General features: G+C 41.0%; 1 protein-coding gene and 1 non-coding gene across 5 annotated transcripts in view; both read left to right on the forward strand.

Moving 5' to 3' along the window:
* USPL1 (ubiquitin specific peptidase like 1) overlaps positions 1-10,630 on the forward strand; it is a 39,210-nt gene extending 28,580 nt beyond the window's left edge. For all 4 annotated transcript variants that reach the window (XM_032294411.1, XM_032294412.1, XM_032294413.1 and 1 more), the window contains 2 exons: positions 3,439-3,596; positions 8,436-10,630. In XM_032294411.1, the coding sequence (XP_032150302.1) occupies positions 3,439-3,596; positions 8,436-10,312 (2,035 nt within the window). In that variant the 3' untranslated portion in view covers positions 10,313-10,630. The remainder of the gene's footprint in view (positions 1-3,438; positions 3,597-8,435) is intronic.
* Positions 10,631-16,460: 5,830 nt separating this feature from the next.
* LOC116562549 lies at positions 16,461-16,600 on the forward strand. The gene has a single exon (XR_004274004.1). It is a non-coding gene; the product is annotated as a U4 spliceosomal RNA (small nuclear RNA).
* Positions 16,601-17,005: the final 405 nt, after the last annotated feature.

Raw genomic sequence — 17,005 nt, forward strand, 5'->3', positions numbered from 1 at the left:
CAGCTAATTTTTGTATTTTGATTTTTTTTTTTTTTTTTTTTTTTCTTTTTTTTTTTTTTTAAAGATGGGGTTTCACCATGACAGCCAGGTTGGTCTTGAACTCCTGACCTCAGGTGATCCACCCACCTCGGCCTCCTAAAGTGCTAGGATTACAGGCGTGAGCCACCGCGCCTGGCCCTTAGACAAGGTTTCATCATGTTGGCCAGGATGGTCTTGATCTCTTGACCTCATGATCTGCCCTCATTGGCCTCCTAAAGGTCTGGAATTACAGGCATGAGGCACTGCGCGCAGCCCAAATCTGCTACTTTTATTTAAGTAAGTTGTTTAGGAGTTACATTCAGAGCATGGTGACATGGAGCACCAAGAACGTAGAATCAGATTTCATTTTACTTCACAAACTCTTGAAAGGTTACTGCCATAATCTCTTTGAGTGCAAGGCTATGAGTATGCTTTGTGGGACAAGGACACAATATTTCTCTGCTGTCTTTGGGTAGCAGAGGTTAACACAGTTCCCTTGTGCTTTCTTTCTCTCTTTTCTATTTTCTTTTCTTTTCCTAAGGGTAGATTTTTAAATAAGAGATTAACCCCATGTTAGATGAATGCAAATAGGTCTTAGCTTGAAATCTCTTGTTCACTCTTGGTTCCAATTTGGTTAATTCCTTTCATCCAATTTTCCAGTGGTTGAGGGAGAACCTAACTTGGTCTCCTTAGCTCTGAGCATCATCCTTCACTGACACATCAGGCATTGTGGGTAGGAAGAAGTCTGACCACAAAACCTAGGGATAAAGTTCTACCCTCACCCGAGAGGCTGGAAATAAGACAAACTGGAATTGTAGGTAGGACGCTAGAGTATAGGGGAAACAAAGAGGAACAGAAAAAGGAAGGGGAAGCATATTATTTGATTGACTCCAAGATGCTACTATTTATAAGTTGCACCATTTAAAAAATATGCCATTAAGAAAGAAATGCTGGCTGGGCATGGTGGTTCGTGCCTGTAGTCCCAGCACTTTCGGAGGCCGAGGTGGGCAAATTACCTGAGGCTAGGAGTTTGAGACCACTCTGGCCAACATGGTGAAACTTCATCTCTACTAAAAATACAAAAATTAGCCTGGTGTGGTGGTACATGCCTGTAGTCCCAGCTACTCAGGAGGCTGATACATATGAGTATTGCTTGAACCGGGGACGCAGAGGTTGCAGTGAGCCAAGATTGCGCCACTGCACTCCAGCCTGGGCAACAGAGCAAGACTGTATCAAAAAAAAAGGAAAGAAAAGAAAAAGAAATGCTGCCTATTTAACTGTGTTCCATCAATGATAATGTGTATCCCAACTTCAGAGTTGAGAGATGTTAACATACAGGAAAAAAATTGGACTTCATTTGGCATTTGGGACTTAAAAAGTTTCATAGTTATAGAAAGTAGTATGGAGGACACATTGAGATTTTTGACATGGTAGTAAAACTCTACATTGTGGCTCTGTTCTACATCATTTCACTCCACATCAGGTCCTGGATAGCTTTGGTGTACTGGTTGATCTGAAAGGCCAGTGTAATTAAGAGAATATTTTAAAACTTAACATATAATTGTTGACTCTTTTTTTGATGGTTGAGAAAATCAAATTTCTATCTGAATCTCATAGCAGACTTTGGAGGTTTCTGACAAGTCATTTCTTACTACCTAGGGGAATGTGCTTGTACTCAGCTGGCATCTGAGTATCTTCTACAGCCAGGGAATTGGGCTGAGTGTGGATTTCGGTTTTGGCCGTTTTTACTTTTATTAATTTGCAAAAGAATAGAAGATTTGGAATGTACAAAAATCATAAAAATGTGTCAGGTGGTGTTACCTGTGTTATTTATCACATTAATATGTCTGAAAACATTTTCCATGTGTAAGCCCATATAAAAGCAGGAAACTAGTGAGATTTCATAGTCTAGGGATCAAGACATTTTTTAGTAGCTAGCCTTAGAAGATATATTGAAAGGTATTATATAAGGTCAAGGAACTAAATATTAGTAATTAAAAGAGTCAGGCTGGGTGTCAGTGACTCATGCATGTAATTCCAGCACTTTGGGAGGTGGGGGCAGGTAGATCACTTGAGGTCAGGAGTTTGAGACCAACCTAGCCAACATGGTGAAACCCTGTCTCTACTAAAAATACAAAAATTAGCCGGGCATGGTACCATGCACCTGTCGTCCAGCTACTCCGGAGCCTGTGGTGGGAGAGTCTTAAACCCAGGAAGTGGAGATTGCAGTAAGAGCTCAGAGTCCATCTCAAAAAAAAAAGGTCTGGTGCCTAAAGCCTACATATCCCGCTGTGAGAATACATCTCAAGTTTTACTGTGGATCATTGATTCAGACATACAGTTCATATTTTAACCTGTCTGAAATGGAAATACATGAAATTGATGTCATGATATAGTTTTAATTGGCGGCATGGTTTCATACTGGCATATTTTATAATCAGTGAAATCTTAGATTTGATGAAATAGGTATGATTTTTTAAAGTGAGAAAGAGTTTAGTGTTATAGACAGTTGGCAGGACTTTTTATTTTGTAGGTACTTAAATTTTGAGGACTTGATTATTGTCTAACAAAATGATTGACAAAGATTAATTTATAAATTATCCCTTGTCAGTCTGAATAATCTGCAATTTGGACATTGATTCAAGTTCATTTGGGCTGAATAAATTTTGATAAAGTAAGTTTTGACAGCTGTTTAAATATTGGAAAAAGGGATATTCAACATTTTTCTTACATCCTGAGAGCTTTGTTAAATTTAGTTATTTGAGACCCGTTGGGCTCTATTTTCTGGTTCAGCATGTTGCTGTAATGGTAAAATATATTTTTGAAATTATAGTCGTCTTGAAGTTAATAATAAATTGACCAATATATTGTATTTTGTCTCTACTTAGTTACAAATTGGACTTTTCCTAAGTAGAGCTTTTAATTTGACAGACCCCTCTGCTTCCTGAGATAACTGAAATAGGCCAAATTAATGCTTATTTTGAATATCTTAGGTTTGTTGCTTTCTTTCACATATTACCTACCCCACTTAGCAAAAGCAATTAATCTGAGCACTTGATGCCAAGGAAAATTCTAAAAGGTCTGGATGTTTTCCTTAGGTTTTACAAAGTAGCTGCCATGAGATCTTTAAGCCAAAGCTGCATTGCTGCTTACAGAGCAGTTTTTGTTTAATGGTCTGTGTTAGAGTCTTACTGCATGATGACTTCCAACTGTCTGGGATGCCATTCTGAAAAGGGTTTAGTGTTACATACTTAGAGTTCTCCATTTCTAATTAACGCACACATCTGGAGGCGCTCTAGAACAATTCATGCAGTTAGCCTTGAAAGTGTTATGTGTGACTAGTTCACTTCAGACATCTTTTGTATAACCAGACACATGGCATTAAATTTGTTTAACTTCTTTTGCTTTTCTCTCCCACAGAGTATCTCCCATATTCATGTTGCACTTTGTAGAAGGCTTACCACAGAATGACTTGCAGCACTATGCATTTCATTTTGAAGGCTGTCTTTACCAAATAACTTCTGTAATTCAGTATCAAGCAAATAATCATTTTATAACATGGATCTTAGATGCTGATGGTAAGTGTTTAGAGGTTTCCTTTTAAGATAATTGGCATGAAAACTAAACTCTAGTGTGTGGGGACTTGCTGTTTTTTGTTTTTTTAAAAAAAGACAAACTTTGCCCTGACTCTTTCTCTCTCCATTCTTGCCTTTGCGTTCTCCCCCTCCTTGCACCTATTAAAAATGGTGGTTTTAGTATCCTTCCTAATTTTTTTCTTTCCTTATATCATGTATTTTGGGTAAACACAGGTGCATGGGTGTATTTCTCTTTGAGACAAAGAATGAGATTACATACTACTATTTGCTTACAGTTCTTTTTCCTACTTAACGTCTTTGCTTTTATTTTTTAGACATATATTTCTAAGACTATTACACATTAGACTTATGTAGCCCTTCTGTCATTGTGAAATACATAGTTTGCTAACAGCTACTATCAAGATAAAGTCTTTATTTAAATAATTAAACTTCTTAATAGAAAGCTAAGTAAGCACAGTTCATGGATTTGGGGAAATTTTGCCTTCTGTTTGTCTGATGTAGTGTAATACTGAGTTTGTTTTTCTCATAATGTGCACTTTGTCTTAGACAAGATAACTCAATCTCCTTAAGGGTTGTATCAGGCCATTGATAAGGGCTCACTTTGATATAACCATTTTCTGTTATTTAGACACTCCTTCACACTTGATATTTTCCTCCTGGGGATGGTTTGAATGGATGACACAATACTGTATTATAAAAGCATTTTACAAACTGTGACTTATATTATAAATGTAATTATTACCTTAAGGTTTTACCCTCTTTCAAATTTGAGAGGAAGTAGTTCTTCACAGTATGAACCAACTTATTTTAACTTTTTTTTGCATTTCAAAGATTGATCAATCCACTTCAAGTTCAGCATGGTTCCTAACCCTGACAGCATATAAGAATATTTGGCTACCTTCTAAACATTTCCAGTTGTACCCTAGACCACCCTTGGTGATTAGGCCCAAATATCAATATTGGGTGTTTTTGGTATTGGTTTTTGGCTGGCCTGCCTTCCTGCCAGCCTGCCTCCCTCCTCTCTTCCTCCCTCCCTCCTTTACTTTTTCTGACTTTCTCTTTCTTTCTCTTTCTTTCCTTCTCTCCTTCTTTCATCTTTCTTTTTGAGACAAGGTCTCACTGTGTTGCCCAGGCTGTTGTCAAGCTCCTGGGCTCAAATGATCCTCCTGCCTCAGCCTCCTGAGTAGCTGGGACTACAGGCACTTGATGGCAATACTATTTTAAACATGGTTTTAAAAGCTTCCCAGGTGATTACAGAGTGGGTCGTGTGGTAGAGAACCACTGACACAGGCAAACAAAAGATAGATAAAGTTTTCTATTTAATGGGAAATAGCAGGTCCAGGTAGTAGGTAAGGGTGTAGCCACATTAACCACATGCTTAATGAACAGTTTTGTTTTGTGTGTATGTGGGGGATTAGCAGATCTCTGAGCATATTTTGTTTTCCCTTTTGAAACTTACCAGAATTCATGTCTGTTATGTGACTTATGTTCTCGGTTTACTTTTTTTATATCAGATCTTATCTTTTAATAAATATTTTAATTTGGTCTTTAGCTTTTTTCCCTTTGGGGAATGTGTAAGGAAAGGTCTCTTTTTCCTTTCTTAATCTTTGCATTCCTCAAGATTAGTTCTTTTTTTTTTTAGACAGAGTCTCGCACTGTTGCCCAGGCTGAAGTGCAATGGCACAATCTCAGCTCACGGCAACCTCTGCCTCCCAGATTCAAGCGATTGTCCTGCCTCAGCCTCCCAAGTAACCACACCAGGCTAATTTTTGTATTTTTAGTAGAGACGGGGTTTCATCATGTTGGTCAGGTTGGTCTCAAACTCCCGACCTCATGATCCGCCTGCCTTGGCCTCCCAAAGTATTGGGATTACAGGCGTGAGCCACTGTGCCCGGCCTCAAGATTAGTTCTTTATAGGAAGCCTTTGAAGCCTGGTGGCGAGTACTTTTTTTCTCTCATAATCTTAAGATATGGTCTTTTTCAGCATGAAAAAGTGACTATGGTAGATGTGTCAAATGAGTTTTCTTTTTTTTGAGACAGAGTCTCGCTGTGTTGCCAGGCTAGAGTGCAGTGGAGCAATCTCAGCTCACCACAACCTCTGACTGCCTGGTTCAAGCGATTTTTCTGATTCAGCCTCCCACGTAGCTGGGATTACTGGCATGTGACACCACGCCCAGCTAATTTTTGTATCTTTAGTAGAGACGGGGCTCCACCATGTTGATCAGGATGATCTCGACCTCCTGACCTCGTGATCTGCCTGCTTGGCCTCCCAAAGTGTTAGATTACAGGCATGAGCCACAACACCTGGAAATCAAATGAGTTTTCTATCTGTGTTCTTAGAAATCTTTCTTCAAAAACGAATAGGTGCACATGGACAAGGAAAAGAAACTGAGCACACTGTAAATATTTAAGATCAAGTGTCTCTAAACATGTTTTGCAACATAAAATGATGACCACTATGTTGGTCACTTCTCCACTGCTAAAACAATGTTTTCTAAAATAATATACTCCTTAGGAAAAATACAGTGCTTTGGGTGCTCACTATATAATCGAAGAAATAGGAAATGTTTTGTAGTAAATATGATGGTGTTTGACATCATGATTTATTAATTTAATATATTTGGTTTCGGTAGGCAGAGGCAGGAGGATAGCTTGAGCCCAGGAGTTTGAGACCTGCCTGGGCAATATAGCGAGACCCCATTCTCCACAAAAAGGAAAAAAAAAGACAAAAAAAGGAATAGAGTAAGCTACATAAATTGGTTGTGCCACAATTACCATGACATTATGCTTTTTGTATTGATTTTCTGTTTCATAGATGTGTAGATATTGATTATATAGTAGAAGCGTGGATTGTTTTGATAAGTCTCTAATGAAAGTACAGATATTTGTTGATTATTTATTAAGAAAGGTTGTTACTCATCTAAGCCTATGGTTAGCTTTTTTCAAATTATCATGTAGTAGCAAGTAAAATGTAGAGAAATATACCTTCCCTTGGCTAGGCACAGTGGCTCATGCCTGTAATCCCAGCACTCTGGGAGGCCGAGGTGGGTGGATCACCTGAGGTCAGGAGTTCAAGATCAGCCTAGCCAATATGGTAAAACCCCGTCTCTACTAAAAATGCAAAAATCAGCTGGGTGTGGTGGCACACACCTATAATCCCAGCTACTTGGGAGGCTGAGGCAGATTGCTCCAACCTAGGAGGCGGAGGTTGCAGTGAGCCACAATTGCACCACTGCACTCCAGCCTGGGTGACAGAGTGAAACTCCGTTTTTAAAAAAAAAAAAAAAAAAAAGAAAGAAAGATACCTTCCCTTAACCCCATAGCACCTATTAGCACCTAGCCACCTTTCTTTATTTCTCAGCTGTACTTTTTATATTTTTTGTTGTAGTGGTAAAATATATATGACATAAAATTTACCATAGTAACATTTGTAAGTGTACAATTCATTGGCACTGAATACATTCACAGTGCTGTGCAACCACCATCACCCTCAGAACTTTTTCCTCAAGCCAAACAGAAACTCTACTCATGGAACAATAACTCCGCATCCTCCCACCCGAAACCCCTGGTAACCACTATTCTACTTTCTGTCTCTGTGAATCTTGTCTATTATAGATACCTTACAGAAGTGAAATCATACATTATTTGTCCTTTTGTGTCTGGCTTATTTCACTCAGCACATTTTCAAGCGTCGTTTCTGTTGTGGCACATCACAGAATGTCATTCCTTTCTAAGGCTGAATAGTAGTGTATGTATTATCCATTTATTTGTGATAGACATTTGGCTGTTGTGAATAATGCTGCTCTGAACATTGGTGGACAAGGAGCTGAAAGTCCCTGCTTTCCGTTCTTTTTGGTGTGTACCTACACATGGAATTGCTGGGTCTCCATGGTAATTCTGTGTTTAACTTTTGGACGAACTGCCAGACTCTTTTCACAGCAGTTGTGCCATTTTACATTCCCACCAGCATTACATAAGGATTCCAATTTCTCCACATTTTTGCCAACATTTGCTATTTTCTATTTTTTAAACAATACCCATCCTAATGGGTGTCTTTTTTTTTTTTTTCTTTTTAAGGAATGGTTTAAACAGGTTACCTTCTTACTCTTCATTCATGCGTTAGTTGACTACTTAAGGGCCCCTGTCACTACTGCACCACCGAAATTGTGAAAGCAGAAGTAACTGCCAGCGACCACACTGCTATAAGTAATGGGCTTTTCCCAAGTTTTGTATTAATATTTCAGTATTTGGCAGTGTATCCTTCTCATTTCTCAACTCTTCTCTTGTCATCCATCATCTCATTCTCTCTTGACAAATGTGAAAATGCAAGGTCAGAAATAAAACAAGAATTCAAATGAATATTGATCCTTCAGGTAACAAGCTTCATTTATCATGAAAATTTATGTATATGAAACATTCTGTTTTCTGATGTTATTGGATAAATTAGGTGATAACCAAATTCTAAATTCCAAAAGTTAAATATACTCTGTCTAAGGACTTTAACACGGCAGATGATAGTGACAAGGTCAAGACCATGTTTTGTTTTGTTTTTTAATTTTTTTTTTTTTTTTTTTTTTTTCTTAAAGATGGGGTTTCACCATGATGGCCAGGCTAGTCTTGAACTCCTGACCTCAGGTGATCCACCCACCTCAACCCTCCAAAGTGCTAGGATTACAGGCGCGAGCCACCACGCCCAGCCAATTTTAGAGTCTTCTCCTTTGGTGGGTATTCAATGATAGAACAGTTGAAAAGGCCAGAAGAAAGTTAACCTAGGATGGTGATTTTTTCATATCTAACTTTCACTTCTTTTCCCTCCTCCAGGAAGTTGGCTGGAATGTGATGACTTAAAAGGCCCATGTTCTGAAAGGCACAAGAAATTTGAAGTGCCTGCTTCAGAGATACATATTGTTATTTGGGAAAGAAAAACATCCCAAGTGACAGATAAAGAAGCTGCCTGCCTTCCACTTAGAAAGACGAATGACCAACACGCTGTCGGTAATGAGAAACCAGTATCTTCAACGTCCTGTTCTGTGGGTGATGCTGCCTCAGCTGAAACAGCCTCAGTAACTCACCCTAAAGATACATCAGTTGCCCATCATACTCTTTCACAGGACTCAGCTGTAACCCATGGAGAGCACTTACTTTCAAGTTCAAAAGGTTTGGTCGACAATATTTTACCTTTGATACTTGAAGAAACTACCCAGGAAACAGCCTCCGTTTCACAGTTAAATTCTGAAGCTTTCCTGTTAGAAAATAAACTTGTAGCAGAAAATACAGGAATTCTCAAAACAAGTACTTTGCAATCACAAGAATCACTAATGGCTTCTTCAATATCAGCTCCATTGAAAGAAAAGCTTATCCAGGACCAATTTGTGAGCGTAAGTTTTCCATCTCAAGTTGTAAATACCAACATGCAGTCAGTGCAGCTGAATAGAGAAGGTACTGTAAATACTAAATTTGTGAATAACACTCATGCTACTGGTCTTATACAGGGAGTGAAGTCAGTAGAAATTGAGAGGGATGCTCAGTTAAAACAATTCCCTACACCAAAAACTGAACAATTAAAACTAGAACATGTCACATCTCAGGTATCTAATTTGAAGAAAAAAGAAACTACAGCAGATTCTCTAACCACATCTGGGTTACTACAGAATCAGTCTCTGAAAGAAAATCAGAAGAAGCCATTTGTGGGCAGTTGGGTTAAAGGCTTAATAAGCAGAGGTGCTTCTTTTATGCCACTCTGTGTTTCAGCTCATAATAGAAACACTATAACTGATTTACAACCTTCAGTTAAAGGGGTAAATAATTTTGGTGGCTTTAAAACTAAAGGTATAAATCAGAAGGCCAGCCATGTATCCAAGAAAGCTCGGAGGAGTGTGACTAAACCTCCCATCAGTAAGCCACCACCAGTTCCTCCATCGTCTGATGGCACAGCTGCTCCCCTGCATGCTCATGCTGCTTCAGAAGTTTTGGAAAAGTCTGGAAGCACCTCATGTAGCACTCAACTCAACCACAGTTCTCATGGAAATGGTGTTTCTTCATCAAACCATGAAGACTTGGTGGAAGGTCAGATTCATAAACTCCGTCTAAAACTTCGCAAAAAACTGAAGGCACAAAAGAAGAAATTAGCTGCTCTAATGTCTTCCCCACAAAGTGGAACAGCTCCAAGTGAAAATCTAGAACAGGTGTCCCAGGGTGGGTCTCCAAATGATTGTGAATCAATAGAAGACTTGTTAAATGAGCTACCATATCAAATTGATATTGCCAGTGAGTCTGCATGCACCACTGTTCCTGGTGTTTCCCTGTATGGTAGTCAAACTCATGAAGAAATTTTAGCAGAATTACTGTCTCCTACAACTCCTGTTTCAGCAGAGCTGTCAGAAAATGGGGAAGGTGACTTTAGGTATTTGGGAATGGGAGATAGCGATATCCCATCACCAGTACCAAGTGAATTAAATGATGTTTCCCAGAGCACACATCTGAGACAGGACCATAATTATTGTAGCCCCACCAAGAAAAATCCATGTGAAGTTCAGCCAGATTCTCTGGCAAATAATGCCTGCGTTAGAACATTAAACTTGGAGAGTCCCATGAAGAATGGTATTTTCGATGAGTTTTTTCCACCCTCATCATTAAATGCTTTAGCAAGTGACCCATTAGATCTACCTCATTTTGATGACTATCTGTTTGAGTATTGAATAAATGCTTGTTAACTTTTTTCAGATAATATTTATTATTCTTAGAAGAACTTAACTATATGTTCAGGTAGTGTTTATACACTGGACTTGTGTAATTACTTGTGTAATAACCATGAACAAAATGGAAGGCTTTACCTTTGGTTCTGCCCATGGAGCATGTAGTCTGTCACACAAATTAAAATCATTGAATGTGTTCTTTTTGGTTTTATTTTGTTCTTGTAAGAGTCTGAGGATTTCACAATGTTAATGATGAAAAGTGTCTAAGTTTTTGGCAGTTTGTACAATTGAGTGCATTAAATTTTTAGATTTGAAATTTTGGTTGTGTTAGTGTTATGGGTGATCTTTGGGGTGGGTGGTTTTCTTCCCCCAGAAGCCTGTTGCCAGTGGTGCCTTTCTTTGCCTGTGTTGCCCAAGTTCTTGTCCTGCATCCAGGTATGCAGACAAATGAAGGGTGAACAAGATGAAGCGGAGCTTTATTTAGTGTTAAAACAGCTCAGAAGGAGACGCGCGGTGCGTAGCTCCCATCTGTCGGCAGGCAGGTTGTCCCTCAAGTGTTCTGCTCTCAGCAGAGAAAAGGCCCTGGAGAGGGTAACTCCTCTCAGCTCTCAGCAAAGAGGAGGCCCTGGAGAAGGTAGCTTCCCTTTGCAGGCAGGTCATCCAGAGGTCTGCTGCTCTCAGGAAAGAGGAGCCCATGGAGAGGATAGCTTCTCTCCACAGGCAGGTTGTTCTGCCATGTCTGTAGCTCTCCAAAGCTCTTAGCAGAGAGGGTAATTTCTCCCTTCTGCTGGTCATCCCTCCCTCTTGCTGGTCATCCCTCCCTCTGCTCAGCTCTGGCTGAGACGGGGGCTTTTTATGGGCCTCAGAGGGGAGGAAGTGCATGCTGATTGGCCCATGGGTGGCCCCAGACAGGCTTGGAAAAGACACCAGTTCCCACTCCTATAGGTGGGACTGGTAGCCTGGCCCCCAGCCTTCAGGCCCTCCCTGTTCATGGCTTCTAGGTTCCCCCCGCTTTGATCCGAAAACCTGTGCCAGCCGCAGGGAGACGCCAGGAAGTGGGGGCAGGCCCCCAGAAGTGCAGGGATGCCTGAGTTTGCAGCCAAGATGATAGCAGATTGACTGGATCACCTGCCACCATCATTAGTTCAAGAGTTTATACAAATTTAAGTGGTATATGGTATATGAATGTATGACAGTTTTCCTTATTGTGTGTGGCCTTATATTAAGAGCCTACGCCTGTTTGTTACACCAGTAGAGTACTATGGCATGTAAACTTTCCCTATATCACTTATCTCCTTTATATCTCCATACAGAGGATGGCAGGAAACCTTATTACTTGAACTTTAGTAATGTTAAGTGATCAATAAATCTGTAAATAAATCAGTAACAGAAGGAGGTTACATATTTTTGTGATGATATACAACATTTCATGTTATCACAAATTCTCTCTTCCCAGGACATTGACTTCTGTAACAAAAGTGGGACACCATCTAACAGTTCTGTTTTGGGAGAGAATAATAACCCATGCTTATAAGGCTTGTTATATGTTGGTTGTTATATATGAGATAGATGTTATTTCATTTAGACTTCAACATTCCTGTGAGTGAGATACTTTCATCACACTTTACAGATAAGGAGACTGTACGGCTATTAAGTTGTAGAGCTGAGATTGAGTAGAGTGGCTACCATAGCAGTTGAGTGCTGAGCTTATCAATATATGTTCCACTTCTCAGGCTTCATTTAAAGTAGGATGCCCAAACAGCACCACTGCCGTGGAGATCTGAGTTAACAGCACTGCTTACTGAGGTTTAAGGCTGGCAGCCAGTGTCCTTGAGGTAAAATTCTCTGCCAGGGACTCAGTACTTCATAATTTATTTGTCAGATTTACTCCTAAACTTCCTTTTGTTTATTTTCCCCTGACAAAAGTAGTGCATGTTGTCAAGGAAAAACTGGGAAAAATATAAAAAACAAAGATTTTTGACTATGCATTTTAATACTTAGTGATCATGACTACGAACATTTTCCTATTTTATACATATAGACTTTAAATAAAAGTGAGATCTGGCTGGGTGCAGTGGCTCAAGCCTGTAATCCCAGCACTTTGGAAGGCCAAGGTAGGGGGATCCCAAGTTCAGGTGTTCGAGACCAACCTGGCCAACATGGTGAAACCCTGCCTCTACTAAAAATAAAATAATTAGCCAGGCATGGTGGTGGGCACCTGTAGACCCAGCTACCTGTGAGGCTGAGGTAGGAGAATTGCTTGAACCCAGGAGATGGAGGTTGCAGTGAGCTGAGATCAGGCCACTGCACTCCAGCCTTGGCAACGGAGCAAGACACCATCTCAAAAAAAAAAAAAAAAAAAAAAAAAAAAGTGAGATTCTGTTGTATCTTTTTATGTATAACCATTGTTTCACTAATCTTTTAAGATTCTGGGGTGATTTATACTGTCTTGCCATTGTTAATTGTGCTGCAGCAGTTATCCCTGTTGACAAATTTTTGCAGGGATCCAAGTTTTGTTTTCCAGGAGTGGAGTTGCTTGGTCAAAGGATACGCACATTTAAGGTTTTTTGATGATTGCATGACTGACTTCCCTGGGCCCTCACCAACACTACATGGTAATTTGGGGAGAAACGGGGAGCCAGCCCTGGCTCCTCCATGATCACTGGTGAGCTTGAACATTTTCTATATTGACGTGAGTTCTTTCGGTGGGCAGGAGAGGGGCTTAAGAATTGCCCATTCTGGCTGGATGAGGTGAGTCACACCTATAATCCCAGCACTTTGGGAGGCCGAGGCTAGCAGATCACTTGAGGTCAGGAGTTCGAGACCAACCTAACCAACATAGAGAAACCCTGTCTCTACTAAGAATATATAATTAGCTAGGAGTGGTGGTGGGCACCTGTAAGCCCAGCTACTCGGGAGGCTGAGGTAGGAGAATTGCTTGAACCCAGGAGGTGGAGGTTGCAGTGAGCCAAGATTGCACCATTGCACTTCACCTTGGGCAACAAGAGTGAAACTACATGTTTAAAAAAAAAAAAGAATTGCCCATTCTTCACTTGCACTAATTATCTTCTCAACAAATATTTCTAGACTGTTGCTAGAAGGACCAAGCACTGTTATAAGCCTGAGGTAAGGCAGTACAATAGAAGGAAATCCTTGCTCCTTTTGAGTTTGCCTTCTAAACAGGAAACATATAATGTTAGGTAGTCATAGGAGATATATACAGTTGATTCACGTCATTTGTAATAGTTATGGTCAATAAAGTTGTCATGAACACTGAATTAGCATAAATTGAAATATTGTTCCTAGGGGAAATAGGTTCCTACTAGCCTGTGGTCATGACGTTTTTGTCAAATAATCACTATATAACCTTTTTTGTTTCTGTTTAAAAACATGTTATTGGATCTTTATAGTTGATTCTTTACATTAACATGGCCAGCAGCACTGTAACTCAGCCTGAATGAAGCTCATCTAATACTGGAGTTTCTCCATAAGGCACATCATAGCCTTCTGTGTTTAGAGGAACACTAGACTGCACTTGAGGACGTGCAGTATTGACTTGTTTGACCTCGGCTGGGAATGTGCACATCAGGTGACTCAAATTTTTCTCTGCTCTGTGCATGCATGTCCACGAATGGCCACAGGAAGCACTGAACGCATTGATTTGGGGGTTACAAATTAATTTTAGCAAGTGGGTGAATTCACAAGTACAGAATCTGTGAGTAATGAGGATCGACTCTATCATGTCAGGTGGCACTAAATACTATGGAGAAGAGGAGTGGATGAGAGGAGAAGTATTTTAGACTAGGAAGACTTGGAAGGCTTCTTGGAGGTGGGTGATGTTTGTGAAGAGAATTCAATAAAGTTAGGGAGTTTGCCATGTGATTTCCAAAAGGGCGTTCCAGGAGAGCAAAAGTCGTGAAGAATGAATGCTAGGCATGTGTCTGGTCTGTTCGGGCTGCTATAACAAGCCTTAGACTGGGTAAAATGTATAAATAATAGAAGTGTATTGCTTATAGTTCGGAAAGCTGGGAAGTCCAAGATCAAGGTATCAGCACATTCTGTCTGATGAAAGTAGCTCTGCTTCACGGGTGGCTCCTCTCACTGCATCCTCACATGCGTAAGAGGGGCATAGCATCAACCTAACCGTCTCCCCAGTGGCCCTATCTCTTAGTACTGTCAGATTGGGGATTTAGGCTTCAACACTAATTTTGGGGGGGACACTCACATTGAGACCACAGCAGCATGACTGAGGACAGGGAGGAGGCCAGTGTGGTTGAGCAAAATGATGAGGGAAGGCAAGTTATGACATAAGTAAAGAGGCTGGCAGACAGCAGATCTCATATGGCTTTGTAGGCCACAGTGAGGACTTTGTCTAAGATGAGAATAACAGCCTCAGGAAGGTTTCAGGCAAGAGGGGAAGGTGATCTGGTCTGGGTTTTAAAAGGATCACTGAGTGGGGAGGCTCTCTGCAGATGGTCTGAGTAGGAGTCCTAGTCTATTACAATCTCCTTGGAGTTTAGGGTGGTAACTGGAGGTATTCAAGAGGAGTTGGATTACTGCTGCATTTCAAAAGTAGAGCCAACACAATGTGTGCATTGGCTGTGTGAGGCAGAAGAGGAGTCAAAGATGAACTCCAGGTTTTAATGACTGAGCAAATGTGTGGTTTGCTGAGATGGGTCAGACTCGGGAAGGAAAGAATTTAAAGGGGATAAGATAATTCCATTTGGAGTGTGTTAAGTGTGAGATTCCCATAGACTTCCAAGTGGAGACAATTTAGTAGGAAGATAGGTCTGCAACACTGGAGCTTAGCGGAGAGGCACACACTGGAGATACTCATTTTGGAATCAGGAATGCATGGATCATGTTATAGGATGGGATCATTTAGGGACTTAAAGCAGCTCCAGAGAACAAAGTGGTGCCTTGATCTTGGACTTCCTGGTTTATAAAACTGAGCAATTTTTTTTTTTTTTTTTTTTGAGACAGAGTCTTGCCCTCTAACCCAGGCTGGAGTGCAGTGACATGATCTCGGCTCACTGCAACCTCCATCTCCATGGCTCAAGCAATCCTTGTGGCTGGGACTACAGGCGTATGACAGCATGCCCGACTACTTTTGGTATTTTTTGTAGAGACAGGGTTTTGCCATGTCGGCCAGGCTAGTTTCAAACTCCTAACCTCAAGTGATCTGCCCACCTTAGCCTCCCAAAGTGCTGGGATTATAGGCATGAGCCACCATGCCCAGCCTAAATTTCTAATATTTATAAATTATCCAGTCTAAGAGAGTTGTAATAGCAGCCCAAGCAGGCTAAGGCAGGCCAAGCACACTTGCTTCTCCTGACCTTCGCTCTTCCTGGAATGTTCTTTTAGTCACATGGTTGCCTACCTAGCTTCATTCAATAGGAGTATGGTGCCCTGAAAATACAAGGAAGAATGCCTTTTTGTTTTTTAAAGAAGGGGATGATTATCTGTCAGATGCTGCTAAAAAGGAGTAATAGGAGGACTGAGAATTGGCCACTAGCTCTGGCAATGGGGAAGTCCCTGCTGACTCCACATGAACGGTTTCACGTGAACAAGTGTGAGCGGGCTCAGGTGAAGGGATGGTGAGAAAGTGGAGCTATGCACTCACCGTTTTTTTTTTTTGTTTTGTTTTGTTTTTGTTTTTTTTGAGACAGCGTCTGGCTCTATCGCCAGGCTGGAGTGCAGTGGCGCGATCCCGGCTCACTGCAACTTCCGTTTTCCGGGTTCAAGCAATTCTCCTGCCTCAGCCTCCCGAGTAGCTGGGACTAACAGGCGCGCACCACCACGCCTGGCTAATTTTTTGTATTTTTTGTGGAGACAGGGTTTCACCGTGTTGGCCAGGATGGTCTCGATCTCTTGACCTCATGATCCACCTGCCTCGGCCTCCCAAAGTGCTGGGATTATAGGCGTGAGCTACTGCGCCTGGCACACCCACCCTTAAAACATTTTTTGGTGCTTTGTGGGGCAACGTGAGGTCAAGGCTTTTGCTCCTATTTTGAAGATGGGAGAGGCTGACACACGGATGTAGGTGAGAAAAGGGCACTTGCAGGAGCACACTTCTCAGGGATGGGATTCAGTGTCTAAAAGGAGGTGGTGTGATCTTAAGAGCTAGAAAACTCATTTTAATACTAGGAAAAGCTTTGCGCAGTGGCAGTATCGTAGCCAATGAGGTTTATCCAAGGCGCGATTGTTGCTAATTGAAAACTTTTCCCAATGCCCCCTGTGACGACTTGCAATACAGTCGGCACTGCCAATTTTTGACAGTCTCTATGGAGACTGGTTTTTCTTAAAAAAAGAAAAAAAAAATACTAGGAAAGACAAAGTACGTAGGTTCAGATGTTAGGAGATTTGGTGATAAAAGAATGAGAAAGGTCTCTTCTGATTATTTCCTTGGGGAAATAAATAGATCATCAGCTGAGGGTGTGAGGGGAGGAGTTGAACACGGAGGAAGACAGGTGTGAAATATGGGTCTCAGAGACTAGAGAGCTAATTGAATAGGGGCATGGAGTGGGCTTGCTAAGCTGTGCCAAGAGCCCATGGGGAGATTATAGTCATCAGTTTAATAGAGACCAGCTAAGATGGTGGTTGATTTTTCTCCAGTCATATTTAACTGCTCAGGTGCGGGACAGAGAGAGTAAGCGTGAAGTTAGTTTCAGCCGTCGTAGAGGAATTGTCAGGCAC

This window comes from Sapajus apella, unplaced genomic scaffold, assembly GCF_009761245.1.
Source record: "Sapajus apella isolate SASKATOON/1434 unplaced genomic scaffold, GSC_monkey_1.0 scaffold32, whole genome shotgun sequence".
Taxonomy (NCBI): Eukaryota; Metazoa; Chordata; class Mammalia; order Primates; family Cebidae; genus Sapajus; species Sapajus apella.